Source organism: Saitoella complicata, assembly GCF_001661265.1.
Source record: "Saitoella complicata NRRL Y-17804 unplaced genomic scaffold SAICOscaffold_29, whole genome shotgun sequence".
Classification (NCBI taxonomy): Eukaryota; Fungi; Ascomycota; class Saitoellomycetes; order Saitoellales; family Saitoellaceae; genus Saitoella; species Saitoella complicata.
Window position 1 is genome coordinate 131,147 of NW_017567020.1, and position 27,123 is coordinate 158,269.

Genomic DNA, 27,123 nt, shown 5'->3' on the forward strand with positions numbered 1-27,123 from the left:
TCCATGGCCACGCTATCACGCTTTCCTAGACCCTCTCTTTCTGCATCCAAGACTCCCTCAATACATGTCCATGGATTGCATGGCCCACCCCACCGCAGTACGTCATCCCGGAACCCTTCTCCAGCACTCCTGTCCACTGGGTTGCTAGCAAATACATTCTTCCATACTTTGAACGCGATAGCGCGATCAAACACATATGAGCACCTAAGTAGTACGTGCCTCCATAAGCTAGCTAGATGACTGAATCACATTTGCCATGTTGTGCCCAGAACTTGTGTGTGTCCTGACAACGCAGCACGAGGGTCGCGAACAAAAAGCGAGGTCGTACCCGGAATCGAACCGGGGTTGTTCGGAAGCCGAGGCATCAGAACCGAAAGTGATAACCGCTACACTATACAACCAGATGGTTGATTTTTGCTGGGCCAGATTCAAAACAACCCCAAATGTGAACGTGACGTCAGGACTTGGAATGCCCCTCATCACGGATACAACCAACAGAGAGATTCACTTCCTTCAAGGCCGGCTAGGGAAGCAATGGAGGACCTTGTGCTCCGTCCCCAGACTAAGGCTTCGACCGAGCTTGAAAGCAACGTCAAGGAATCGACGCGCTCGCGGCATCCTTACCTGGACGGCAACTTTTACCCTCAGAAAACGGAGTTACACCTGGTTGAATGCTACTTTGAAGGTACCATACCTCATGTTCTGGCGGGTGGGCAATACTTGCGGAACGGTCCGAATCCGTCCCATCCACCAGCTCCTGAGCAGCCTTACCATTGGTTCGATGGAGACGGCATGGTTCATGGAGTATACTTCCACCAAGACCCGAAGACTGGCTGCATCGTTCCACGTTACGTCAACAAACAAGTAAAGACAGATGTGTTAATAGCATCACATCACTGGACCTTCAGCTTGATGCCATCGATTGCTACATTGATCGATCCTATCTCAACTACTACTTTACTGCTCAAAGCCATCTTGCGAACAGCGATTCTCAGTTTCTTGAGCGGAAGCACCAGGATATCGGTGGCGAACACGTCACTTGTATTTCATGACAACAGACTGTTGGCCAACTGCGAGAATGGACCACCTATGACTATATCTGCACCAGGGCTGGAGACACTTGGATGGCAGAGATTTATCGACCCTGATACTGGTCGAAATGCCGGCATGCCGGGCAGTTTCGATGAATGGTCAACCGCTCATCCAAAGGTGGATCCAGAGAGCGGTGACCTCATCACGTTTGGCTACAATATCTTTGCGCCACCGTACGTGCGATATTCCGTCATCGGCTCCGACGGAAGACACCAGACCTTTCAACAGCCGCTTGACTTACCAGAATCAGTTATGATGCATGACTTTGCTGTCACCAAGACGCAGTCAATCATTTTTGACCTTCCTTTATCTCTTTCACCATTCAATGCTATCAAAGGAGTGCCTATGATCTCATTCAACCCTTTACGAAGAGCAAGGTTTGGCGTCTTTCCCCGGTTGTACAAGGCTGGCGAAGATGAAATCATCTGGTTTGAGACTGATGCTTGCATGATCTTTCATTCCGCTAACGCTTGGGACGAACACGACGAGAAGGGCGAGGTGAATGCTGTTTGTATGGTTGCATGTCGGTTCCAAGGTGCGAAGCTAGTTCATGCGGCCGCTGGCATGGCGGCACCCGGTGGTGGAGGTACAGACGTCGTCCATCTTTTCTACTACAAGTGAGCTGAGCCAATATCCGCTGGCATAGAAATGCTAATAGTATGGCAGGTTTGATTTGAAGACTCGGCAAATCTCACATGCATACCCTTTATCAGACTTTCCGATGGAGTTTCCCACGGTTAACCCAGCTTACCTGACCAAGAAAAACCATTACGTTTATGGCGCATCACTCAGTTCCGGATCGTTTGATGCAGCACTATCTGGGGCAAAAATCGATACTCTTGTCAAGGTCGATGTCCAGGAGCGCATCAAGAGTCCACCTATGTGTGTAACCCAAGAAACCGCGAACCTCCCACCATCAGGATCAGGCGTGAAGAAAATTAGTCTCCCTCCAGGACACTTCGCATCGGAAGCCAACTTCGCACCGTCGAGACCAGATGATCCAGATGCCGAAGAAGACGACGGTTACCTGTTTATCATAGTTTATGATGAGGCGCGCCTGGATCCTGTCACCGGAGACGCGCCCGACGATGATCCTGATGCTTCATCTGTATGGATCATCGACGCGAAAGCATTCTCACTACCACCCATTACGAAAATACGCATACCGCAGAGAATTCCATTCGGATTGCACGGTACATGGGTGTCTCGTCAACAATTGGAATCGCAAGAAAACCTCCATATTAACGTTGACGGCCAAGTCGAGTTGAAGCCTGGGACCAAGACACGGACCGCTACTTCTATCAGTGCTCTTACAAGCTTATGGAAGTGGCAACTAGTTTGGGCGGGCAATGAAGTGAAGCGCGGTGTAGGAGACCTTGGAACTTTGAGCTTCGGTTTGAGCGCTCTGGTGGCTTGGGTATTGTTCTTACTCATGACTTGGGATTTATGGGCAATGTTGGGCGGATGTGCAATTCGGAAGGTATTTGGATGACACACAGTGGTAATACAATTAGGATACGGCGTTAGGCACATTCGTTCAGACAGCACAAACATAATGTTATTTTTAATCGTCCATACTCCGACAGCAAGCAAAGAAAACTGGGTACTATGATACAGCAGCATGCGAAACTCCTTTTCTCAGCATACACTCACGCGAAAGACCCGCTTTCACACACCTTAGATGTCCTTGGGGTGCAAGACACCAGCAACGTTACCCGCTTTGACACGCTCGAGGGTCAACGCAGCGATAAGAGCCGCACCGACACCGGAACCATCCTCAGCGTGGACAATGTCAATGTCATCACCAGCATCACCGAAGATGTCCCTCAAAGCTTCCGCACCGCGTGCCTTGAAGTGGGGGTATAAGTTGAAGACGGAACCGTCGGCGCCGACCTTGCACTTGGTAAGGCCAGCCTTCTTCGCGATGGCCGCGACACCACATGCGGAGAGACGAGCGGAACGGGTGCCGATCAACTCGGCCAAGCGACGGACGAGCTTGGCTTCCTGCTCGTTACATTGGATGCCGAGCTTAGTCTCAAGAACGTCGATAGTCTCTCTCAAATTTTCGAATGGGTCGAGCTCGATAAGGGACAAGATCTCGGTATCGATGGTGTAGGAAGTCTGGAGCTTGGCCACGGACTGGCCCAAGAAGATGTGGCCCTGCTGGTGAAGGTCAAGGAGAGCGAGACGGAAGACCTCACCCAAGTAAAGACCAGCGATCATCTTCTCGAAAGCCTGCTGTCCGGGACGAGGAGACTCCTTGTCGATGATGACGTCGTACTTGGTACGGGGGAGGACATCCGGACGGTCGGAGAAGGCTGCACCCCACTCGCAGTTGATGGCCATGGGGGTGTCTGGGGGAAGGTTGTGCTTGGCGACCTTGGGGATGTTTTCGGCAACCTCCATGTAAGCAGCATTACATCCGGTACCGAAGATGACACCCATCTTGGTATCGGGGTGAGCGTAGTTGGAGGCAATGAGGGCACCCGTGGTGTCGTTAATCAAAGCAGTCAACTTGATCGGGACACCCTTCTCCTTCAAAGCAGCCTCGAAGAGAGGAACGACGTCAACACCCTCAACGCCCTTGACATCGAATCCCTTGGTCCAGCGCTGAAGGATACCGTGGTCGATAGCGTGCTGGTCGCAAGGGTAGGAGAAGGTGAAACCGAGGTGAAGCTCCTCCTTGACAACACCCTCGTGGTGGTCGTGGACGAACTGCTTCAAGCAGTCGGCAATGTAGCCGAAAAGCTCCTCGGCAGTAGAGGTCTTGACGGAGGGGTCCATGCGGTACTTGGACTGGAGGATGTCGAACTTTCCGTGGCCCATGAGGGTGATCTCACAGACACGCAAGTTGGTACCACCCATATCAAGGGCGAGGTAAGTTCCCTTCTCCTCGCCGTTAGGGAAACCGAGAACCCAGGTGGGCAATTGGGGCTGTATGCTTGTCAGCCGTCGGATCGAGAAGAAGTACATCTATACGCACAATAGAGGAACCCTCCTCAGTCAAACCCTTCTCGAACTCCTTGACGAACTCATCGCAAAGCTCGTTGATTCTCTGCTTGTCGACGGTAAAGAGCTTCTCGAGGTCGGTGATACAATCCATCAAATCTTTGGGCACATCGGCCATCGAGCCCTTCCTGCGGGGCGGGTTTCTTCCGAGGTTTAAATGGTAAGTATCCATATTGACAGATCAAACAGCACAAACGTCACGTCCGAGCTACAAGCAACCGATCGCAATGGATTGATAGTACGGTGTAACCCTTTGGGGGTAGGCAATGTACATGTAGTAGCAGGCCATGCGACGGCGCGCCGGAGGAGATGCGGGCGAGCTTGTGCCATAGGGGAGGGAGAAAGCAAGACATACCGGAGTTCTGCGGCGAATTAGATCAGCAGACATTCTTGCGAAAGCGGAGGTGACAGCGGTTGGCTGCCGGACATGACCTGAGATAGCAACCAATTGCAATTGACAGGAGGCATGAACCGGAACAACTCGCCAATGGAACGAGAACTTACGAGGAGCCATTGATCTATTTGATATTGATTGATCGTTGTTGGTCTTTCGAGACTGAGTTCTTTGGTCGTCTACAGTGGTTACGTCGCTCTTGGGTTTCTCCGTGCGCTACGGGTCAACTTCCGGCGCTTGAACGGCACTTGTTCGGCGGAATGTCGGTTATCTGCAGTTTAAAGTTCTGAGTGTGAGCGGGGTATATTCCTAAGTCAATTAACGCCGATGTCCTGGTCCTTGTAGCAGTCCCGCTGCCGTTCCCTTATCCTCTTCCTCCTCTCCTTCCCTCTCTAACAAACCACTCCTCCATGGCCATGGGGTCTTTCCTGATCGCGCGCGGCTCCACTCCGCTCCAAAGCAGCTGTAGCTCCATCCTCCTTCATCATCGATATCGCCAAATCCCAATTTCCACATAGACCAATGCACATAGTCCGAACGTCGCTATCATGCGATCACGCACATGTCCTCCAATGCCAAGTCTCGGTTGTGTCGGGTCTTGGGGTTCTCAGACTAAATCAATACGCCATTGAGGTAAGCATGTCGTCCATTGGTGTTGGATACCCGGGCCTCGTCATGAACCCGGAGAAACATACCTGGATGAGGATCAACACTTCCGGACGGACCGGCATCGGCGGTAAACAAACTGGTTTCACGGGCATTTCGATCGACGTCGCCTTGTTTGAAGTTCTGTGAAACTGCAACGAAGGGGGAGGGTCCTCGAGACTTATAAAGCGTCACAGACTTTTCAGCGTTACGGACAGCCTCCCTTTGAAACCTGTTCTTTCTTTCATCTTGTTCCTTTTCTCATTGCTTTACCGTTCTTAGGTCCGGGGAAGAACAATACCTACCCTCCGCAATGCCCAGGAACCTATTATTCTCGGAGCATGTGCCCCATCCACAACGGGCACATGGCTGCGCACAAGGGTTATAGATGTAACGAATATGCAAAGGACTCTGACGACAGTCTGTCTTGACTATACTAATGCAAACCACTTTCTCACGCCGAATAATGAGCGAGCCTATATAACCTAACATGACCCTGCTCATTTCCGATGCACAACATCTCACTTCCCTGGCTGAATTCCACCGCACCAATCTTACCCAACGGCGTATTCATCGTAGGCCAGTTCTTGAAAACCGTTCCGCTTGGGAGGTGTACCAATTTCAACATATCCTTCTTGACTCTCGATGCCATGGCCAGCACTTGTCCATCGTGAGAAAACGCGAGTGTGTGGACGGAGGTGGTGAGTTGTTCGAGGGTACGAAGGGGTTTGGGCTCGGTTGTTGTTGAGGTCATCTTGCGACGGTCGTAGACGTTCACGATACCAGTCTTGGAGCCGACGGCGATGTATCTGCTGTCCTCTCCACCCAAGGCAATCCGCACAGTGGCAAACCCACCCTCATCTCTCCATCGTCCGACAATTCTTCTTTCATCAGAGTTCCACTCCCAGAGCTCACCAGCAGTATTCGCAATCGTCAATCCCTCTCCCGCCGCCCACCATACCAAATCCGCAACCTCACCCTCGACCTTGACACCAGTGATCCACTGTCCCGTGGTCGCATTCAAGATATTCACCCAGCCCTTTTGACCCAGCAACGCCACATACCGTCCACACGGCGACAACTTGAACGTCTCCATACTCCTCTGCATACTCTCATGCCCATACATCCTAGAAATCTTCTCCACAGTCCCCGTCTCCAAATCCCAGATATAGAAATATCTTCTCCGTCCACCGATGAACACCCTCTTTCCATCCGGGTGGAACTGTGCGGTCTGAATCGGCATAGACTTGACATGCAGCGAAGTAACGAGCGGGTTGACCTTTCCATCGAGATGGTATATCCGTACCATTCTGTCATAACCACCCGTCAACACCAACGGATGGGTGGGGTGGAAGGACATCGTCTGAATTGCCGCTGCAGAAAGCTGTTGCTGATTCGCATCCTTCAACCTCGAAATATCAATCGTACCAGGCGCCAACGCCGCACTCTTTGTCTTCCGAACATACCCCTCCGCTCTCTGAAACAGCGTCTTCAACGGATCCGCACTCAAATCCTGATCCATCTCGTCGGCGCTCTCATCATCGCTATCAGCCTCCGCCCTCAACCTCTTTGCCCGTGCGGCGGCCTTTGCGCCTGCGGGGAGGGCCCATTCTGGCACGGGGTACACGCGCTCGAATTGTAGTCGTAGTCGCCGTTGGTAGTCTTTTCCGGTGACGTGATCGTCAGCTTCTGTGCGGCGCAATTTTCGTAGACGAGGATGGGAGGCGAGGGAGACGGTGATGCGTTCGTCGTCAGAGTCGTACCATGCTGCTTCTCTGACATGCGGTGCTTCATCTTCTGAGATGTATTCCTCGGATTCGTCGTCGTCGACATCGGGTCCGGTTCCAGGTGCGTCGTCCAAGAAGAAAAGGTCGTTGTCGGCCACTTCCTCCATACCGTCATCCTCAGGCTGCTGATACGTTCCGTCGGTGACCTCCACATCACGATCCTGCTCATCCGTATACCCAACGCCAAACTCCTCATCGCCCAATTGCGCAATTCCTTTTCTAAACCCCTCATCATCACCGAAAATCAAGGCCTCGAGCTCCCTTTCCTCCTCATCCTTCTGAGGCAAAGCGCGTGCTGGCTTTTCAACAGGCTTATCTGCCACAGCCACTGCCACAGACGTCGATTGTCTTCTCTTTGACTTTGAGGGCATTGCGGATCTGCTGTTCTTCAATCTTTTTACCCTTCTCTCGAGGAGTGTTCAAGGTGATCCAACTTTTGCTGCTTAGCCACACGCCTGCATCAGGGACCGCACCATCTTACAGGAAGAGACAACCACCAAACTTCAATGCTAAGAGTAGGTACTTGAGATGTCCAAGGTGTAAGTGTGACGCTCAATGGAACGGAATGAATGCTAACAGGGAATGTAGACTGCTTCTCGGCTCGCCAGAAGGCAACATCCAGCAAGCCTTCGCTAAGGCTGCGATCATCCAAACCAAGCAGGCATTCGATGTATGCATCGTTACCGGTGACCTGTTCAATGGTCAGAACGAAGACCAGGTAGATGCGCTGCTACGAGGTGACATAAAAGTACCAATCACTACATACATGACTCTGGGAAAACATGCGCTCCCATCGACAATAGTCGAGAAGGTACAGCGGGATCACGGAGAGATTTGTGAGAACCTCTTCCTGCTCGGGCGCGCAGGGTCGTTGACCACCGCAGAAGGTTTGAAGATGACTTTCCTTGGTGGAGCATACGACGTGGACGCATACAATGCCACTGTCGAGGGTGCAGATGAGTATTCGCCGTATTTTACCCACGCAGACGTCGAGAAGCTTTGCTCCGCATCAAAGCCCGACTGCGACATCCTCATCACCTACGAATGGCCAGAGTCAGTGCGACAGTTCTCCAAGCAAGATTTGGCTCGTGATGTCAAAGGTGTTCCGCCTGTAGCACAACTCGCCACCGCTGTCCGCCCCCGGTATCACTTTGTCGGCTCGCAAGGCAACCTCTTCTACGAGCGCGAGCCATACCGCAATATCAAGCGAGCCGACGAAGAGGCTGACCCACATGTCGCCCGATTCATCTCGCTTGGTAATGTGGGCAACCCTGAGAAAATCAAGTGGTTTTACGGCTTCAACATCGTCCCTAATCAGACACCCCAACCTGAGCCTGCGACTACGACAGCTTACCCATACACGGAAGTCAACACCAAGAAGCGCGGACTGGAAACGGTCACGACTGGTTCAAATGGTTTCTTCTGGTCACCGGATGAGTCTGAGCCGAAGCGCGCGAGACGAGAAGAAGATGGAGCCAAGAGGGAACCGCCAGAGTCCTACGTATGCGCACGGTGCAGCATTAAAGGTCACTGGATCCGAGACTGCGATACCCTTCCCGAAAACTACGTCTGCAAAATCTGCAAGCAGACCGGCCACCTCAACAAGAACTGTCCAGAGAGAGACGAAAGCGCACCAAAGAAGCCAAGGAGGGGATACAAGTGCAAGATTTGCGGGTCTGGTGATCACTATATTGGTGATTGTCCTGAGAAGGGGAAGTTGTCTGCTGACCGAGGACCGAGGATTAATCCGGATTCATGTTTCTTCTGTTTGTCGAACCCGCGGATTGAGAAACATCTTATTGTTTCGATAGGTATTGAGACGTATGTTGCGCTGGCTAAAGGCCCACTTATGACGTCTAAGACCAACGCGAAGCTGGAAGTCCCTGCGCATGCACTGATTATCCCAATTGCTCATCAAGCAACACTGGTCCACTCTCCAGACACAATAGCTGAAATGGGGAAATACCGTGAAGCGATCAAAGCGATGTACGCTGAACACGACTGTGTTCCTGTAACATTCGAAGTCTCACGGTCAAGTGGTGTCCACGCGCACTGGCAAATCATCCCAATCCCCAAAGAAAAGGCTGACGAAGTCGGACCTAAGTTCATGGAGTTAGCCGAACGAGAGTCATACGAACTTTCCGAACGTGCTCTGCAAGAAGGTGAAGAAAACTTCTTCCGAGTCATGCTACCTAATGACACAGAACTCGTCCACGCAATCAATAAGCGGTTTGATCTTCAGTTTGGTAGGAGGGTGATTGGGGAGTTATTGGGTATTAGCGAGCGAGCGGAATGGAAGGCGTGTGTGCAGAGCGAGGAGGAAGAGAAAGAGGATGCGCAAGGGTTTAAGAAGTTGTTTGCGTCGTATGACTTTACGTTACAGTAGTGAAATAAATTAGGGGGATAAAATGACGGAAGGGATCATAAGCAGTTAGACGAGCGGCCGTTCATGAGTAGAGACGGAGACGGTTGTTCGTGTGCTGGGGAACGCACCAAAGGGAGGCAAAAAAGCGAGGTCGTACCCGGAATCGAACCGGGGTTGTTCGGAAGCCGAGGCATCAGAACCGAAAGTGATAACCGCTACACTATACAACCAGATAGTTGGCATTTTTGACCATACTACCAATATAACACCGTTCCCAGCCGTGACGTCTAGTGTAGTCATATCCTCGTTACACGGCATCTGTATTCCGAGCATACAATCCGAGCGCGTTGGCGTACATTCAGGACAACGACCAACGACCGAGCACATCTATGTCAGCGTCTGTCGTCCGGAACAGAAGCCCAATGCCAAAGCCGGCGAGCACGGAGGATCTACGCAGTGAACTAGACAACTCCGCTCAATCTGGTCTCGACAATGGAGCGGAAACACAGCATTTAACCCTCCGGTCTATCGTCGTCGGTATGTATCCACACTATCTCGCACACTGTACAGCTCATTGTTTCTCTAGGCATCGCTATCGGCACTTTAGTTACTTTCAGCAACTGTTACTTCGGCCTTCAAACAGGATGGGTTTCCATGATGAGCCTGCCGTCCTCACTCATTGCATTCGCAACCTTCAAAGCTTTCAGTTCGCATTTATCGACGCCGTTCACGCCTACGGAGAATGTGTTGTGTCAGACAATTAGTGTGGCTGTTGGGACGATGCCTCTTGCCGCTGGTACGCTTCTCCTCAGTGTCCAATCCTGTAAACTGACGTAGTATTTTAGGGCTCGTCGGTATCATCCCCGCCATGGAAAAGCTTCTTACAGCAGAAGAAGGAGGACCCATAACCTTCAATGTATGGCAGCTGATGATTTGGAGCGCCGGAGTTGCGTTCTTCGGCGTTTTCTTCGCCGTACCATTACGGAAGCAGGTCATCATCAAGGAGAAGCTCCCTTTCCCGTCCGGAAAGGCCACCGCGACAATGATTTCTGTATTACACGCACAACCTTCCCGGTCTCCCAACTCGCCGGGATTCACTGAGAAGTCCTGGGGGACTAAGATGAAGTGCCTTATGTACTCATTCGCTGCATCCGGCATTTACACGATCTCAACCTATTTCGCGCCGGCTCTGCGTTCCTTACCGGTATTTGACTGGATAACCTTATACAAGTTTAATCTAGCAGAAGACTGGTTGTGGGCTTTCCAGCCCTCCCTAGCATATGTGGGTCAAGGTATGATCATGGGTCTACCTACAACTCTGTCAATGCTCCTTGGTGCCATCATTGGGTGGGGTTTCCTATCTCCACTTAGCAAATCGCAAGGATGGGCGCCAGGTCCTGTCGATGACTGGGTTGAGGGAAGCAAAGGTGATAGGCCATTTATCCCTCCGAGGTCAAAGCTAATGGCTTATCACAGGCTGGCTCCTTTGGGTCTCACTCGCTATCATGCTTTCGGACGCTATGATCAGCTTATTGGTCGTTATTGTTCGCGCTTTCGCGGCATTCACTGGAAGGAGTGATCAAGGAGGGCGCTACAGTCTCCTCAACGAAGAGTCTGCCAGCGCTCCTACTGTCTCGCGTCCCCGGAGCAATACAGCAGGAAGCCAGGTGGTGGATCACGATGAAGATCCATCCCTTTTCAGGTCAGATCTGCAAGGCAAAGATAATGAGCCCGATCCAGATGCTCCGCCGGAGGAGTTGGTGAGTACGAACACCATTGTCATAGGTTTGTTTGGCTCAAGCGTGCTGTGTATTGTGGCAATCAAGCTCGTGTTTGGAGATATAGTGCCGGTATATGCTATTGTCGCCGCAATCCTTTTGGCATTGCTTTTGTCTGTGCTTGGGGTGAGAGCGTTGGGTGAAACGGATCTTAATCCAGTCAGCGGCATCGGGAAAATCAGCCAGTTGCTCTTCGCCTTCATTGTGCCGAGGTCAAACGTCAATGCTGTGATTATCAATCTCGTTGCGGGAGGTGTTGCGGAAGCGGGTGCTCAGCAAGCCGGTGACTTGATGCAGGATTTGAAGACTGGGCATCTCCTAGGTGCTTCCCCGAAAGCTCAGTTTCAGGGTCAGATGATTGGTTCTGCTTTCTCTGTGGTGCTTTCAGCCGTCATTTACAAGCTGTACATGCACGTATATGAGGTACGTTGTTCTTGAGAATACTCACCTGTTTACATGCTTATCTTTGACTATAGATCCCTGGGCCTATCTTCCGTGTTCCCACGGCAGAGGTATGGATTGATTGCAGTCGATTGGTCATGGGTCATGGGCTGCCTCCCATGGTTCGCCCGGCGTGTATTTTGTTTGCCGTCATTTTCGGCTCCATCTCACTGATCAAGGCTACCGTACGAAAACCCTGGACCATTTACCTTCCCTCAGGTCTTGCTGCGGCTGTCGGAATGTACAACCTTCCTGAATTTACATTAGCACGAGTTGTCGGCGGTGTTCTATCGTGGTGGTGGTTGCGAAGATGTCGTGAGAGGCAGGATCAAAAAGCGGAGGTATTGAGCATCATCATGGCGTCCGGATTGGTTCTTGGCGAGGGTGTATTTTCCATCTTGAATTTAGCGCTGGCCGCAGCAGGATGTCCTCACCTTTAGCTGGGTCTCGCAGTTTAACAGGGTTCAGGCAAAGAACAATGACCCGGAATATGAACTCTGACTTGCATTTTGCTTATGATATTCAATGCCCCATTATGCTGATGCTGCTAGCCAACAAAACAAAAGAAACCAAGACCTAGACCAAGAAGCATACTTCTGAAAATTCAACCTCCAAGTTTAGTTCTGCGGCGGCGGGCTGGCAGCAGCGGGGGTAGCGGCACCTGAAGCACCTTGCGCGGCCGCTTCATCGAACTTCGGACACAGTCTGGACGTTCGCATGTGACCATATGCTCCACACGCTCCGCAACGCCTTCCCTGACCAGTAGCCGGACTTCCCGTGTTGGGAGTTCTGTAGAGCGTACCCGCAGCCTTCGCGGCCTTACGAGCAAGACGCCTCTCCTGGTTACGCTTCAGACGAGCAAGTTCATCCTGGAGAAGTTTCATACGACGACGGTTGGCGTCTTCGTCATTCGTAACCTCGATGGACTCGGGGTTTGCCGCGCCATCCTCAATTGCCTGTCGGCGGCGCACATAGGCTCGGATGACTGACGGATCGCGAACAATCTCAATCTTTCTCTCGATATCTCCGTATGCGTTCTTCACGAGACGCGTGATGCGCAGAACTTTGTTCGCGCTGTTGGCGCTCATTTCAGACATGACATCGTCGTCCATGACACTAGGATGGGGCGACGCGCCGAACTCTGACCTGGGTGTACCAACTTCTGTTCTGTTCCCCTCATCGAAATCGCCCTCCATCAAACCCACCGGTTCTTCCTTGTTGCTCAAAGCCGTCTTCTGCGCCGACCAGATACGCTTGATCTCGCTCTCATACGCCTGCTGCTGCTGACGCACATTGTAGCCATGACTCTTATTCTTGTCCTTATCGTTCGGATCCACCCTATCTTCAACAGCAGTGTCTGTGTTTGACCTGAAACCGCCTTTCATAGATGTGCGGATGAAACTGAATGCCTCTCCACGACCAGTAGGATCACCTTCACCGTTCAACATCAACATCGCCTTACCCTGCGTCGCGTTAATGAAATTCCGTGTAGCGATCCAGGGTGCGAGTTGTTGCTCAGCGGACATCTCCGATTCGTCTTGGTTATCTTCCTCTTCCGCAGTCTTGCCATAACCAGCATCCTCGAGATAACGACGGCCGACATGCATACTTTCCAACAAACAGACAGTCTCGGGAGAAATCATAGCTCTGACACCCTCCTCTGGTGGCAGAGGTTCGGAAGGCTTCAGTTTCCAGTAACCTTGGTCTTCACCCGTGTGCTGATACTCCATGAATTCCTTCAGCCTCTGACGGATCTGCGTATCGCTTTGATCAGGGAAGTGCTTCGTCACATCCCTAACAAGTAAGCGCTGGTTCGGTGTCTTGCTGACCAAACGGAACACCACCATCTTCAGACGATTCTTGCTAGCGGTCGTGACCTTGCGAGAATGAGGCCCAGGTACTTCAATGCTCGGGAATATCTGTCCAGCAAGATAGAGATGCTTGATGCCACGAATGTAGTATCTCGTACCGGTGTTGTCGGTACTTCTGACAACAAGGAAATCCGTAGGCTTGTTCTCGTGCCTAAACACAGGCGCTCGCAACATGTTGTTGTAAAGTGTCGGAACCACCTCGCCTTTCTCAATTTCTCCGAAATTCCAGAACGGACTGCGGTCTTGTAAACCCAAAGGTTGCGGCTCTCCAATCTCCATTTTTGGTCGATACTCATCCGTTTCGGTTTTCTTGCGATAGTAGTTGATGACTTTACTTCCCATACCCACATTCGACAAGACAGGCGGGTGTTCCTCGGAATATTCGACCAAGACAAAGTTTCCGTTATCAGCGAGAGAAACATCCTTTGTTGTTTGGAGCGTCATGCGGTCCTTTGCTTTCTTGTCCCTCTTCTTCAACTTAGTGAAATGAATGGGATGGTTGAGCATAAATGAAAGTTGTGGCCGATGGAAGGATCTCGCTTCGGCCTTGGAGATGCGCGTCTTGTACTGCACAATATTTGTCAGTTTGGCTCTGCCAGCACCTTGAAAGTGTAGAGACTTACGTATGGACACTGCAAACGATTTGCAAATGGCGCGTGCTCGATGTTAAGCTGACTCAACATCTGTCGGATACGAGATTGAGAGTCGGCCCGCAGAGCATCGTACGCCTCGTCGTTCGAGATGTTGTATCGCTTAAGGAGAGCACCAGCGCCGCTCTGGAAAGCACTCTCGAAGTTCCGCTTGAGCCCATTACTAGCTTTAGCTGAAGCATTGTCAGCATCAAAATCCTCGTTATTTCAGTAGGTGACTCACTCTTCGCCTGATCAAGCAACAAATTCGGGTCATTCTGATCCAGAACGACCTTGTTAACCCTCTCCAAATTCCCCTCAAATACCTCTTCATCAATCCACTTCAAATCGCTATCGCCTGCTGTAGACGCGTTAATATTTGTCGGTTTGACTCGTTTTGGCGCCGAGGTATCCCACGCAATTCGTGACTCCCAGTCATCGACGGCCATGTATAGACCCACATCCACACTGTCCTCAGGGCCTGATGCATCGTCCTGGTCATCTTTGGATTTGTCCTGTGCCGTGGTTGGTGGCGGCGGCTTGTGTTCGGGTAACCCCGCGGCACGGATACCGCGATGGGCCGGACGACTCGCTTGCAATAACCGCAGAGCATCGTCGACCTCCACATCCAACTGAAGACGTGCAGGCACACACGGCTTAACCTGCTTTCCCGTGCCGTATACCACGGGCGCAGGCTTAACCGCAAACAACTCCGTGAAACGCAGAATCGCACCAGGCTTGAAACTTGGGAACAGCTCCTTCAGCATCTGCTCCTTCGTCTTTCCCTGAGCCTGACGCGCCGCCTCAAATTGATCGATCATATCCTGATCATCGCCATCACCTGCAACACGATCGAACTGTCCGGGAAGCTGCATACCCCCAACATCAGGAATATTGTAGATATCCATGTTGATGGCATCTTTCCCGCCGACCTTGCCCTCCATGAGCATTTCCTCCAGCGTCTCGTCCTCGTATCCGTCCGGTCGATTTGTAGCCTCCTCCTCCTCCGGTAAACTCCCATCCGACAGATTATCTTCATCAATCATCTCGCCATCTGCCAGTCCTTCGAACTGCTGTTGACCACCCCCAAACACCCCCATCCCTTCATCATGACCAGAGTCGGGTCCGGGCTGACCATATGTAGGCAGGCCATCAAGATCCTCAAGAGGCGTTCCACCTAGCGCTTCTCCAAAAATCGCATCAACATCGTCGACATGGTTCTCCTCCATGGGTACATGCTGCTGCACTAATTGTTGTTCGGGCGAATCTGGTGCTCCCCATGCTGCTAGGAGGCCATTCAGGTCGTCGCCGCCTGCTGCGTCACCAGCGTTCGTGTCAACGTTTCCGAAAATTGCGTCGAACGACATTGAGTAGCAGTTCTATGCGGCGTCCGTGGCACTGAGCGAGGTAAATGCTATATGGACTGACGCTCCCGTCGGCTCCTGCTCACGCAGGCCGTGATATATGCTGTACAGAATGCCGTGACGCGCCGAATGAATGCCTCAGTCAACAACAGCTGCTGCTTTTGGGCCTCCTTGTTGATGTTGTTTTCGTGGAACGTACGAGCAGCCGGTCGCGGTGCTGCTGCAGGAGGCTGCACGGGAAGCATGAACACGCATACAGGCAAGTTGATCGTGGGAAACTTCAAGAGGCGGCAAACTGCTCAGCATCCGCCGTGCCCCTCGCCACATCGACCATCCGAAACAGCGGCAGACACGTCGCCAGCATCAGGAACAAAAACACAAACGCGTACCGCATCTCCCCCGTGACCGACACGAGCAACGCAACCACAGCCGGCCCCAGCGCACTGCTCCCTCTGTCTCTCGTGTCAGCCGCACATCCTTCATACACGTAACGGGAACGGGGTGGCGGGACATACTCGTCGGTAATGGAGTACAGCGCAAACCAACTCGTCTCCTGCCCCCTCACAACCAACCCCCCATACAAGCTCCTACAAAACCCCCTCAACCCACCATGCAGAAACCCAAACCCCGGCGCCACAAAATACATCTCCTCCTTCCTCGTCAACCCTCCCACACCCCACTCCCTCACCCTCGGTATCAGTCCCAACATCCCGTAGAGTGGAACGAGGAGGGAGAGTGTTATGATGAGGTACATTGTACGGAGGGGAGAGAGGTGGAAGCGGATTGCTATGCGGGGCCAGGTGTAGGCGCCGAGGATTCCGGCTAGCGTGTAGAGGAGGCCGATTATTGCGAGGCCGGAGGTGTTGATTTTGAGGGTTGTTTTGGCGAAGAGGATTGCTGTACCGGTCATTGTTGTGTATGCTAGACTTATCGTGTAAGTGGATGATTGCTGGATAGAGGTAGTGGGGTACAGTACGTACCATCACTGAGGAGAAACCACCCTGACAGGAAAAGAGAGATATCCTTCAACTGCCGAGCAGCCTTCATGATTCCCCATAAAGCTCGCCATGAATACCGGATATACCCCCAAACACCCGTCCGTCCTTCGCGTTCCTCCAAACTCAACGGAGGTCCAGGCCGTGGTCGCATCCAAATGACGACAGGGATGGAAAAGAGGAGCCACCTGTACACTATCAGCATGTACCTCACAACAGCTGCAAAACAACCTACCATACACCAGTGATCAGGATAATATTCTGAAATGCACTCGACGTCGAGGAGGATTTCTGCATAAGCACCAGAACAACGCTCAACTGAAAGATGATCGCTCCTAGATACCCTGCCGCAATACCTTGTCCGGAAATCTTGCTCGACAAAGCTAGTGATACATCCGTATCCTGTCTCGGACTTGCATTATTATTCTCTCTCAGCAACGTCTCTGTGTCTTCACCCCCATCCTCATGCGACATAGAAGCTTCCAACTGTTGCTCGGCTTCAGCTACGTCGTGTATCACTACATTCGCCAAAACCTTGGGATGCGACCGACACAACACCGGCAGAAACGAATTCAGACACGTAAACGCCGCACCCAGACAGATCTAATCCCACACGTCAGGCTCATCATCCTCACTCATCACCTTTGACAACAGGGATACACTTACGTTGACCAAACACGCACAAACCCCAGCCAGAAGGTACGTCTCCACAGCCCCAAACATCATCGCCGCTACCGCCCCAACGAAAGTGAAAGCGAGTAGGAGGAGTTTACGGTAATTACCGTGATCAGCCGCACCTGACATACTCACCACCGCAATCGCCTGTAACACAACCGACAACGAAAACACGTACAGTGCGTAAGACGCCGTATCCACATCCCGCCCAAACACCACAAGTACACACCTCTCCCCATCCTCCACTACCGCCGACTCAGATTGCGCGAGACATGGAGTGAGGTGATCGGATGCGAGTACACCGCTCTTCGCAGCTAATGTATCGAGAACGATTGGGATGAATGTCCCGACCGATGTCACTGCGACGACTTCAGCGGCGAAGGCGTAAGAGTACCATGCCCAGATCTCTGAGCGTTTGGTTGGTGAGTTATCCATTCTCACATCTGAGATCATGACAGTTGGTGGTTTGGTGTTTTGTGGGGATTTGGCGGGGATGAGCGCGTACGTGCATGATTGCGGGTGCGAGCATCTCTCCCACGACAAACCTTGAATGCTAAGAATTGTTTGATCTTGGGTATCTTCGGTATCCTAACATACACCCTCCTTCTCCGCCCCTCCACGCTCTTTCGTTAAAACACGGCCCCGCCCACGCAAAACAATCTCCCCTCTTCCCTCCTCGCCCACTTCACAATCACATTTGCATTCTGCACCAACACCCAGATCGGGACCCTCGGTCCTCCAACACAGTACAACTCAAACTCAGGCGTCACCCACGCGAACCCCGTCTCTGTCTCCGTCACGACTTCGTGTAGTCGGTCTTTGGTGTGTTTCTCGTGGATTGCGGCGTGTAGACGATGATATAGTTGTCCGAGTCGTCGGCGGTCGGGGAGGGGGTTGTAGTGGTGTCCCCATGGCGGCATTACAAATTGTACGTTCGCTCGAGATTTGTAGAGGAAATGCCGGATGTACCCCGCTCCGATCTCCGCACAGGTCTTCCGTCCCCGCCCCACACTGCCCTCGACCTTTCCCAACAGCTTACCTTCACGCATTTCCTCCTCGATTCGTTCCCTGACCCCCCTCAACGCGAAAAAGCCCTCCTTCTCCGCACTAACCAACACACATCTCAACCCTGTTCCCCCATTGCCGCTCCCACCCCCGATCCACCCCAAATAAACATACAAAAACCCATTCGGATTAAACTTTGGCAGACAAATCGGCAACCAATGTTCCCCTTGTGAGAATGTACTGCTGTTGTAAAGCATATTGAACAGCAAATGTAGGTCAGATGGATGTAGACTGTGCTGCCGGGGCCGGACGATATCAATCAACTGCCCCCCCGGCGCCACCAAAATCCCATACAACAATGCACTCTGGCGGCCCTTTCCTTTTGCTGTCGGGTCATGTATGGAGGAAAGGAGAATCTTGGATATCGCAGCCCGTGTTCTTTGTCGTAACCACAAACTCTCCACACCCCCAACCAACACCCCAGCCTCAAATCCCCTACACATTCCCCTCCCAAAACTCCTCAAAAAAACATCCGTCCCTCCAAGCAACCTCCTCAAATCATAATTTCCGCGACGAGAGAAAGCGCTGTTCAAAGCGGGCAACGTCAGTGTACTCACAATCTGCGTATACAGCGCATCAAGCTGCGTCCTCAATTGTCCCTCACTCTCCTCGCACGAGCTTATCGCAACCAGATATAACCCACCCTCTGCCATGACCACAAATCTGTATGGTCCAGCCTCGAAGGATTTAAGTTGGTCGTCGAGGTCTTCCCAGAATGAGATGATGGTTTGTATGACGGCGACGTAGCCTGCGATGAGGAGTTCGTCGCCGTAGGTTGCGTAGATGGGTTTTCCGGCGCGGGAGAGGATGAGGAAGTTTTTTGGACGGTGGCGGAATTTGTCGAGGCGTTCCTCTACTCCAATGATCAATGAGAATCCATCATGGGAAGAGGACAAGTGCGTACCTTCAGTTAGCCCTTCATCGTCTTCGGACTCTTCTTCTTCCTCCTCGAGGTACGAGAATGAGAGACGTTCGGAGACGGCATCAGACATATCCCGCTCCACATCCCCAACAGTCAATATCGTCGGCGCCAAACTCTTCAGTGACTCCCGCCTGCTCATGATGGGCGGTGGGTCATGAGCATCATCCAATTCTACCTCAGCCATATTATTTGTGTGCGGGTGGGTCGGGTACCTGGCCCTGCGCTTCGCCGGAACCTGTACTGTAACGTCGACATCCCCCGCCTATGCCACAAGTAGCAACCGGGAATGGCTACGTTACAATCGATCAGGGCGGACTATACATCGGACTCTGCGTATCGGAAATATGCGAAGGAGGTTGATCGCGTTCTTGGGACTTGGGATACCGATATCCAGGAGTGGGCGGATCATATCGCTTTTCTCGGGAGGTTACTGAAGGTACGCCATCCCCCACCCTTCTGCCAATTGATCCCTCGCTAAGAATGGAGGTCATAGGCACTGCAATTACATCCATCAATACCCCGTATACCGTCACCACTTTTGACTTCGAGTCGTCTAGCGCAATGCCTCTCCCCCCACCTCCCCTCCGGCGTCCACCTCCGCGCCCTCGAAGTCTACTCCTACATCTTCTCCAAAATCGGCCGCGACGGCCTCGCTACCTCCTTCACCCTCTACTGGCCAGGCCTCGCCCCAGTCCCCTCCTACGCCTCCTCCGCCGTTAAAGACTCTTTGCTGAGTTTGATCGCGATCTTCATCCCCCCACTCGGGCCAGCGTTGATGGATAGTTTGCCGTCGGTGTTGTTGGGGTTGTTTTTGGTTAGCCCGGATGATTTGGGTGATGTGCTGCCGATTTTGGAGGCGGTTAGAGAGGGATGTGGGAGCGAGTTGTGTTGGTGGTCTACGATTTGGTCGCTTGCAAGGGAAGGCCGGTGTGGGCTTAATCTCGTCACATACCTCTCCAACAACCTTCCCTCACTCGCCTCCACAGAGTCTCTCCATTATGCAAATATTTTTGGGCCCGACAAGTCGGTTCCGATACGCGGGTTGTGTGGTGGGCTCCAGGATGAAAGCTCCCTTGTGCAGCGCGGGTTTCTGGATCTGTTGATCCACAAGGTTCCATTGAGTTGCGAGCTGTTGCAAGACGACAGACCTGATCTAGCGTTACTCACGGCTAAAGTCGCGGCCGTTCTGTTACGTCGCGACTCCTCCCTTAACCGGAGAGTATGGACCTGGTTCATCGGTCCCCGAACATCCCACGATCCCGACACCGAGCCACAAACACCCTCCACCTCAACCGCCGTCGAAGCAGGCGAACTGTACTTCCGAACCTATGGCCTTGACACCTTCCTCACCGGCTTCCGCTTCGACATCCTCCCCAGCTCCACCCCCACAACACCCCTATCCTCTGACACAATCATCCGCGCAACCCGAATCTTGATCGGAATGATGGACCACCCCGAAATACGCTGCTCCATCCCACCTCTCTTCACCCATGTCATGCGCGCCGTTTACCTGTATAAGGGTGAGCACGAGAAGGAAGTATTGGATACCGCACGGATGTTCTTTGATCAAGTTGAGGCTAGGGTTGTGTGGGCGCAACTTTTAGAATGGTTGGCATGGAAGGAGGGAGAGGAGCATCAGGAGCAGGTGGAGTTGGCAAGGTGGGTGTTAGGGTCGTTTGATGTTACGGGAGAGGAGATGAGGGACCATCTTGTAAGAGTGGCATACATTATTCTTCGGTCGCTCGTGTGCAGCCCTGGGGATGATGCTGGGATGTGGGCAGTCGGTGAGGATTTGGCGAGGTTGTTGCAGGCGGAAGCGTTGGCCACTGGCGATCCTGAACAGGGAGCAGTTGACTTGAGTACGGATGAGGTTGTGAATTGGTATATGGATGCGGAAGACCCGAATAGCTCGTCACCGCCGTACTCCGGTAGGGCGTTCTCGTTCGGGTTACTGTCGATAGGTAAGGCAGCGCTGATGAGAAAGAGTGATTCGAATCTGGTGGCAACCCGACGAGCCATATTCCTTTCGATTCTGCAGAACATACCCAGCGACATCGCTTCGACCGAGCTGAAGAAAGCTTTCCTCGCCTTACTATGGCTCGACAATGAGGGATCATTCGAGGTTCTACGAACTCAAGTCGAATGCGCCTCGGCAATCTGTGATAAAGCCCCATCAGCAATCTCCAACATGACGGACTACGACTTCATCAAACCCATCATATTCAGCATCTGGCACCACCTCCGTCATTCCTCCGTCCACAACCACCAAGACGCCGTCGAGCTCCTATGGCGTGTCCAAGCCGCCGGTTTCAAGGACATCGAACTCATCATTGCTGAGTTCATCGCCAGCGCAGATACCTACACCGCGAAAGTTGACGTTTGTGCTCGGCTGAACGTGGTGTGGGTGCATAGCGCACACCGCACAGACATTACCCAAGTCTTGCACCGACCTATCGAGCTCGTGCTTGATTTCTGCCGGTCGGAGGAGTTGGCTGTGAGGGGTATAGCGAGAGATTGGTTAGCAAAGCTCGGGGTGCTGGCACGAGGTATTCTTGAATTGCTAATCGACGAGGTCGCTGCATCCCCGGTATTGCGGAAAGCGGTGCCGGAACGGTTTAAGCAGGTCACGATTGATGTGTCGAGGTGTAGTGAGGAGGACGATGTGCCCTTATTGACCTATGCGGTCGAGTCGTTGTTACTTGTTTGTCAAGCCATTGATCAGGCTGTTCTGGAAAATACCGTGACCAAGGAGTTCGTGATCGACGGCGTCGAAACTGGTGCACAGACGTACATTACGGCACTGCAGAATGTGTGCATTCGACTGCTTCGATTACTTCCTGAAACTGGGGCGGGAGCGAGATCCTCAGCGGAGGTCGTCCAAGTACATTGCGCTGCACTAGAACTCGTCGAACATCTCCTACCACGACAGCATACCTCACCACTGATCGATATATTGTCAAAGATCCTCTATGTCAACATCCACTTACAGAATCTCCCAATACAGGCAGCACTCATAAACACCTTGGGGATCTGTTTGAAATCAAATAACCCTTCAGCATCCCGCAGACGCCTCTCCAGCTCTTCCTTGCGGTCCTTCGATTTCGCCAGAGCTTCTGTTATACCGGCACAGTCGGTCTCGGCGTCTTCTCTCGGCGATGAATCTCAGGCGATCCTGATTCAATCTCTGGTTGATGCACTGTCCATGCCAGCGCTCCGGTCCAGCCTGGATCAATGGATAACTTTCCTGGAAATCTTTGTAAGCGCGACGGGAAAGAGCTTCATTCATGCCATGTTGCCCTTGGTCGATCGCATCTGTCAACAAACCGAATTAGCCATGATTCAGATGGGAGATTCCGTAAACAACGGCGCTTCACCTTTCACCTTGGCGGATATCAGAGCGTTCCTTCGTGGGCTGAATCTTCTTATCTCAGAGGGATATCGTTTCCTTCAATCTGAGTTGGCAACAAAGAATGTCGGATCGAAGCTTGCCACGGATGGAGGCTTCTTGAGTAACGTAGTGTCTGGTGTGTTCTCAGTTGAAGCACCGGTTCAGATCAATGAGTCGACCGTTGAGCCTTTGACGTCTATGTGTTTGCAGCACACTGTACGTACGGCTGCGAGTATGTGGAAGTGGGCAATCCAATCCAACACCCCGCTCGTAGCACAGAACCTGACTGCCGATTCTGAGAATCTTCTGCTAAACTGCTACAGCATGAATGCGAACGAGACTATGGAAGCTCTGTTTAATATATGGGCTGGGAAGCCGACGCCTGAATTTTTGCGTTTAACTCAGCTGCTGGAGGCACCACGTCCGAAGGTGTTGTTGAACATCTTGATTGAGACTATACATCTTCAAGCTAGTTCGGGGACAACAGGTTCGGCCTCAAAGTCTCCTATGTATGTATTCTCCCACGCGGTACAATTTAACCACAGATTGCTCATATGATGTTAGGACTGCATCGACATTCATCAATTTTCTCATAACTTTCATCAAAGCAGAACATGCCAATAAAACCGCAGCCACCTGGCCTGAGCTGGCAAAGTTCTTGCGGGATATCTTGACTCACACTTCGAGCTACCGCACTTGCAGCCCAGACCTGCTTCGTCTGGGACTTGCGATCAATGATAATCTCATGCGTACCTCTCTATACGAACAGAAAAAATACCGCAAAGAAATGCAGGAGTTTGTACAAAAGCAGATCAGCGCTGCATTGTCGATAACCGTCCGTGTCGAGCACCACGCCATTGCAGAGAGACCTTCAACGCCAATGTCTACAGATCGAGATAGTACTAAGGCACGAGCGAATGGAACGAGTGTTTCAATGGCGCCGAATGTCATGCACCTCTTTGTTAATGAGGTCATTCCAAAGCTGCCACTTGTCTTCGTGGAAGCGGACAAGATCCTGGCGGTAAGCAACGGTATTATGTCACAAGCGATCACCTATGGGCTTCACTCTCGCACTGGCGGCAACGAGGTGTTAGAGTTGCTTGTTGCTCTTACCAAGATTCCTGCCACACAAAAGTCCTGGAAGAAGGAGGTCTTCGACGTTTTTACCGAAAACAGCTTCTTCCGAACTCGGATAGGACTTGTCAAGAACTGGAAACTCATCATGCAAGCTGTCATCGAAAATGATAAAGTTCGTACAGAAGAAATCATTGGAAGGATTACAGCAGCGTCTGCACCAACGGCTCTCTTTGTATCACGTGAACAGGAGAACATCAACAAGCAGATGAATCTCCGCCGTGCCGCGTTCATGCTTTTGTGCAGCAGCAACGATGCGTACCTAACGTCCTTGCCATCACTTGAAAACAAGGTAAAGGAGGTTGCGAGAGTAACGAGGACGGAGTATGTTTTGCGAGGAGAACTCTATATGTTCTTTCGAGCAATGCTTCTTCGTTTCTCTTCCGTGCACCTTGGACGACTCCTCCAGCACTTCTTGTTTGACATGCAATTTCTATTCAACTCTTTCCTAGAAGAGGCTTCAGCCACAGCTACCAAGGAACAAACACGGGCTTTTGCTGAGGCGTGTAAGCTCCTTGATACCTTGATTGTTGTATCGCCAACGGGTTTCCAACTGCACGAATGGGTATTCCTTAGGGATACAATCGAGGCGGTTTTTCCACCTATTGATCGTCAATCGATTGCGTTGACCGACATGCTGGCCAGAACATCAATTACCTCATCACCTCCTTCCTCATCCTGCGGCCCTCCCAGCTTGTCAGACAACGTACTGGCAGACCTTTCAAGACGGCAAGCGAAAAGAGCACCATTAATCGCTGCAAAAACCATCAACGACATTGGTGACCTGCGACCGTTCTTGAGCTATGTTAGTCTGCATGCTTACGAAAGCAGTCTGGCGATGGAGAAGCCTGACCTGGAGACGTGCGAGATGTATCTACTACGGGACATGTTTGAATAGAGGCTTATTTGAGTGAACATACACAGGATATCAGAGATACCCCTTAGCTTGGAAATGCAAATCCTATTCCTGGTATAATCTTCGCTACTGAAAATAATCGTCACACACTGAGCCGCACCCGCCCCATATCTACGAAGGAACAGTGTTGAAAGAGTTCTCCTCCGCCTTAATCTCCCAGAACAACTTGCCGAAGTCATGAACACCGTGCTTCTCCCAACCATCTTCCTTGATATGATACACTGCAAGAGATGATTAGCAGTTGTTTCCCCTCGTTCGATGAATGTGCACTTACGTCTCACACTTCCACCAGAGAAAGCATCACGGTGCTGAGCAGCAACAATAGCCCTCTTACCCAACGCCAATGCATCTTCCACCGACAAATCCCAGTGGTATCCAGCATCCAACACACCATATGCGAACGTCTGACCAGATCCAACACAGAACAAGTCACCCTTCAACCTCGTACCATCGGAATCGACGTAGAAGATCGAGGGACCAAGTCCAGGATCAACACCACAGACCATAGTACCCATACTCAGACCCATACCCTTGTAATTGTAGGTGATATTAGACAGAATCTTCGACGCGGCAGCCACAGTAATTCGCTTCTTGTTCCTCAACTCGTACAGTCTGCACTCCATTCCCAAATACGTCTCCCAGTACTGACAATCCGCCGCACCACCAGCCATGGTACCCAACAAGTATGGGTTAATCTCGATGACCTTCTTCACTGTCTGACTTGCAATCCAGGTACCGGCCGTTGCTCGAGAGTCGACGGCGATGACAACACCACCCTGGAAACGGAACGCCAGCGTCGTCGTACCATGGTTGATCTTGATTGTGCAGTCGCGGTTGGAGAGGTCGTCAGTGTGAGCGCGGAGGAAGGCTGTTGGTGCCGAGATTGCTGGCAATGCGAAGCTCAGACCGTCGGTGGCCTTTGGTGGTTGGGCTGCGTATTCATCTGCGAGGTCGTGGTCCTGGTCAAAAACCGAGGTAGACTGAGAGTATTTCTGGACAAGAGAGTTCATAATGGATGCCCTGGATATATCTCGGTCGTTCAGGCGGGCAATTGTAAATTAAGCTGTACGTGACGGTCGTGCTCACAAACTCCGCGTACGGCGACGCGGCCCTGCTCAAGTGACGCAAGCAGTTCCCTAGATAAATGTGACAGATGTGGGGAAAACGTTTTGCAGAAACTTTTCGTAACAAGACGGAGGAATATCTCTTGTCTCTCTTTATATTTCAAAGTTTCCATGCTGCCGCTACATACTGCGGTACCGGTTTTGGAAAGGTGATGAGAATCGACATCTACGTTACCGCAGACGTGCATAACCGCGCTGCATCCCCGCAAAATCCGGTGAGCGCGCCCGCAACACCAGCTCCATCGAGCACTGGAGAAAGCTTGGAAAAAGCAGGAAAGCTCGAGTAGATGAAAGTATATGAAAGAAAGTCATGTTTATCTAGTTCAAAGCAGTAGAAACAGCGTTAGGCTCCACGAATCTCACGAAGGAGTCGCACCATCGCACTCGACCGGATTGGGTCCGGCGACAGCAGTTGACGTAAACTCCATTGCTAGCAGATCTGGAGCGCGCAGCGGATCGAGACAGGGTGGCAAACACTCAGCTGTGGGCTATTATAGCTCAAGTCGAGAAACTTACACCCTTGCCAGGTGCTCGTCCAAACTCTCCTCCTTACCAAACCACTTACCAAACCACTTACCAAACCACTCCATCTTACCAACTATCCACAACCTCTACTTACCAAAAGCAAGTGTCATGTTTACGTTCTCAAACAACTCTACCTCTACCTCTACCTCTGCTGCTACCTCCTTCGAGGCCAGCCAGCAAGAGCCCGTTTTCCAGACTGGCGTCGGTTGTCTCCGTCCTTTCCTTACCAAGGTTGGACGTCGAGCGCCGCGCACACTGGAGATGAAGGCCGAGCATGAGAAGACGTTAGTGACTGCCGATATCGTCGAAAAACGGCATGGAGAGATCAAGGATCTGCTTAAGCCGTGTCCCAGTCACGAGGAAGGGAGGAGCCTTGAGAGACCTGCGGGCAACTATCAAGGCTACCCTCCGAACCAAGGGCGGGGATTTCCACGAGAGGGTGGATGACTGGAAGATGGCCGCTAAGAAAAATAAGGTATGTGTTTCCCTAACGTGCGCGTTCCGGATCCGGAGTCCCGCACCAGATCGGGGCCGATACCAAGACCGTGGACCGTACCGGTACCGTCGGTAGACTATCTGGAGGTTGCTAATAGTCTATAAAGGCGGTGAAGAAAGTGGTTGCCTTTGCCGAGAAGCAAAGCCGGAAGGTTATGTGCATTCGGTTTAAGGAGAATGAGAACACTAAGTTCTGGACCATGCAAGAGCACCTTGACTTTAAGAATGCTCTTGCCGGGTGGTACAGGATGGGAGACGAGTTCAGGTCGCAGGAGAAGGTAAGTTATTACAGTTACTCCTGTATCCTCTTTGCGATGTGTATTAATCTTTGCTCTAGGGAAAGAAGGAGAAGAAGGAGAGGAAGTAAAGAGGAGCTTGGAGAATGATGGATAGCAGGAGTTGAGTTGAAGGTTTGTACTCTTTTCTCTTCCTCGCGCAAGCACAACACACCAATCCAGAAACTAGAGGAAGGCAGCGCGACGCCGTCGGGAAGACTGATGTCAAGCCCA

At 51.8% G+C, this 27,123-nt stretch overlaps 12 protein-coding genes and 2 non-coding genes across 14 annotated transcripts; 5 read left to right on the forward strand and 9 right to left on the reverse strand.

The window, feature by feature from the left end:
• Window positions 1-5: 5 nt before the first annotated feature.
• SAICODRAFT_43416 (uncharacterized protein) lies at window positions 6-200 on the reverse strand (the record flags this gene model as incomplete). Its single annotated transcript, XM_019168735.1, has 1 exon — window positions 6-200. A coding segment is annotated over one exon (195 nt), but the record flags the coding sequence as incomplete, so codon positions are not given.
• Window positions 201-319: 119 nt separating this feature from the next.
• On the reverse strand, window positions 320-401 carry SAICODRAFT_t165. Its single transcript has one exon. It is a non-coding gene; the product is annotated as a tRNA-Gln (tRNA).
• Window positions 402-471: 70 nt separating this feature from the next.
• On the forward strand, window positions 472-2,687 carry SAICODRAFT_73763 (carotenoid oxygenase). Its single transcript, XM_019170890.1, has 2 exons — window positions 472-1,709; window positions 1,759-2,687. Exons 1-2 carry the CDS (start codon window positions 535-537, stop codon window positions 2,582-2,584), a joined length of 2,001 nt encoding a protein of 666 aa, XP_019021130.1. The 5' UTR covers window positions 472-534; the 3' UTR covers window positions 2,585-2,687.
• An 82-nt stretch (window positions 2,688-2,769) lies between these two features.
• Window positions 2,770-4,273, reverse strand: SAICODRAFT_62506 (uncharacterized protein; the record flags this gene model as incomplete). The annotated part of the gene is made up of 2 exons (XM_019169916.1): window positions 2,770-4,026; window positions 4,076-4,273. 2 exons carry the CDS (start codon window positions 4,271-4,273, stop codon window positions 2,770-2,772), a joined length of 1,455 nt encoding a protein of 484 aa, XP_019021131.1.
• A 1,321-nt stretch (window positions 4,274-5,594) lies between these two features.
• SAICODRAFT_62332 (WD40 repeat-like protein) lies at window positions 5,595-7,298 on the reverse strand (the record flags this gene model as incomplete). Its single annotated transcript, XM_019169903.1, has 1 exon — window positions 5,595-7,298. The coding sequence occupies one exon, from the start codon at window positions 7,296-7,298 to the stop codon at window positions 5,595-5,597; it is 1,704 nt and encodes a 567-aa protein (XP_019021132.1).
• A 157-nt stretch (window positions 7,299-7,455) lies between these two features.
• SAICODRAFT_10313 (uncharacterized protein) lies at window positions 7,456-9,313 on the forward strand (the record flags this gene model as incomplete). The annotated part of the gene is made up of 2 exons (XM_019165213.1): window positions 7,456-7,466; window positions 7,516-9,313. The coding sequence occupies 2 exons, from the start codon at window positions 7,456-7,458 to the stop codon at window positions 9,311-9,313; spliced, it is 1,809 nt and encodes a 602-aa protein (XP_019021133.1).
• Window positions 9,314-9,440: 127 nt separating this feature from the next.
• On the reverse strand, window positions 9,441-9,522 carry SAICODRAFT_t164. The gene has a single exon. It is a non-coding gene; the product is annotated as a tRNA-Gln (tRNA).
• Window positions 9,523-9,658: 136 nt separating this feature from the next.
• On the forward strand, window positions 9,659-12,127 carry SAICODRAFT_85754 (OPT superfamily oligopeptide transporter). The gene is made up of 6 exons (XM_019171412.1): window positions 9,659-9,829; window positions 9,879-10,088; window positions 10,138-10,719; window positions 10,769-10,867; window positions 11,015-11,493; window positions 11,547-12,127. Exons 1-6 carry the CDS (start codon window positions 9,682-9,684, stop codon window positions 11,949-11,951), a joined length of 1,923 nt encoding a protein of 640 aa, XP_019021134.1. The 5' UTR covers window positions 9,659-9,681; the 3' UTR covers window positions 11,952-12,127.
• Window position 12,128: 1 nt separating this feature from the next.
• On the reverse strand, window positions 12,129-15,111 carry SAICODRAFT_62348 (uncharacterized protein; the record flags this gene model as incomplete). The annotated part of the gene is made up of 3 exons (XM_019169905.1): window positions 12,129-13,949; window positions 14,006-14,199; window positions 14,256-15,111. The coding sequence occupies 3 exons, from the start codon at window positions 15,109-15,111 to the stop codon at window positions 12,129-12,131; spliced, it is 2,871 nt and encodes a 956-aa protein (XP_019021135.1).
• A 544-nt stretch (window positions 15,112-15,655) lies between these two features.
• On the reverse strand, window positions 15,656-17,480 carry SAICODRAFT_62309 (uncharacterized protein; the record flags this gene model as incomplete). Its single annotated transcript, XM_019169902.1, has 5 exons — window positions 15,656-15,827; window positions 15,891-16,296; window positions 16,356-16,558; window positions 16,606-16,973; window positions 17,037-17,480. 5 exons carry the CDS (start codon window positions 17,478-17,480, stop codon window positions 15,656-15,658), a joined length of 1,593 nt encoding a protein of 530 aa, XP_019021136.1.
• A 98-nt stretch (window positions 17,481-17,578) lies between these two features.
• Window positions 17,579-19,142, reverse strand: SAICODRAFT_85764 (DUF254-domain-containing protein). The gene is made up of 2 exons (XM_019171413.1): window positions 19,015-19,142; window positions 17,579-18,963 (listed from the first exon to the last, which is right to left on the reverse strand). Exons 1-2 carry the CDS (start codon window positions 19,100-19,102, stop codon window positions 17,675-17,677), a joined length of 1,377 nt encoding a protein of 458 aa, XP_019021137.1. The 5' UTR covers window positions 19,103-19,142; the 3' UTR covers window positions 17,579-17,674.
• A 145-nt stretch (window positions 19,143-19,287) lies between these two features.
• SAICODRAFT_22003 (uncharacterized protein) lies at window positions 19,288-24,470 on the forward strand. The gene is made up of 3 exons (XM_019166499.1): window positions 19,288-19,468; window positions 19,526-22,929; window positions 22,985-24,470. The coding sequence occupies exons 1-3, from the start codon at window positions 19,319-19,321 to the stop codon at window positions 24,450-24,452; spliced, it is 5,022 nt and encodes a 1,673-aa protein (XP_019021138.1). The 5' UTR covers window positions 19,288-19,318; the 3' UTR covers window positions 24,453-24,470.
• Window positions 24,471-24,581: 111 nt separating this feature from the next.
• On the reverse strand, window positions 24,582-25,496 carry SAICODRAFT_85766 (proteasome component; the record flags this gene model as incomplete). The annotated part of the gene is made up of 2 exons (XM_019171414.1): window positions 24,745-25,496; window positions 24,582-24,691 (listed from the first exon to the last, which is right to left on the reverse strand). Exons 1-2 carry the CDS (start codon window positions 25,478-25,480, stop codon window positions 24,582-24,584), a joined length of 846 nt encoding a protein of 281 aa, XP_019021139.1. The 5' UTR covers window positions 25,481-25,496.
• A 731-nt stretch (window positions 25,497-26,227) lies between these two features.
• SAICODRAFT_22005 (uncharacterized protein) lies at window positions 26,228-27,086 on the forward strand (the record flags this gene model as incomplete). Its single annotated transcript, XM_019166500.1, has 5 exons — window positions 26,228-26,403; window positions 26,462-26,594; window positions 26,722-26,892; window positions 26,952-27,024; window positions 27,080-27,086. 4 exons carry the CDS (start codon window positions 26,228-26,230, stop codon window positions 26,979-26,981), a joined length of 510 nt encoding a protein of 169 aa, XP_019021140.1. The 3' UTR covers window positions 26,982-27,024; window positions 27,080-27,086.
• Window positions 27,087-27,123: the final 37 nt, after the last annotated feature.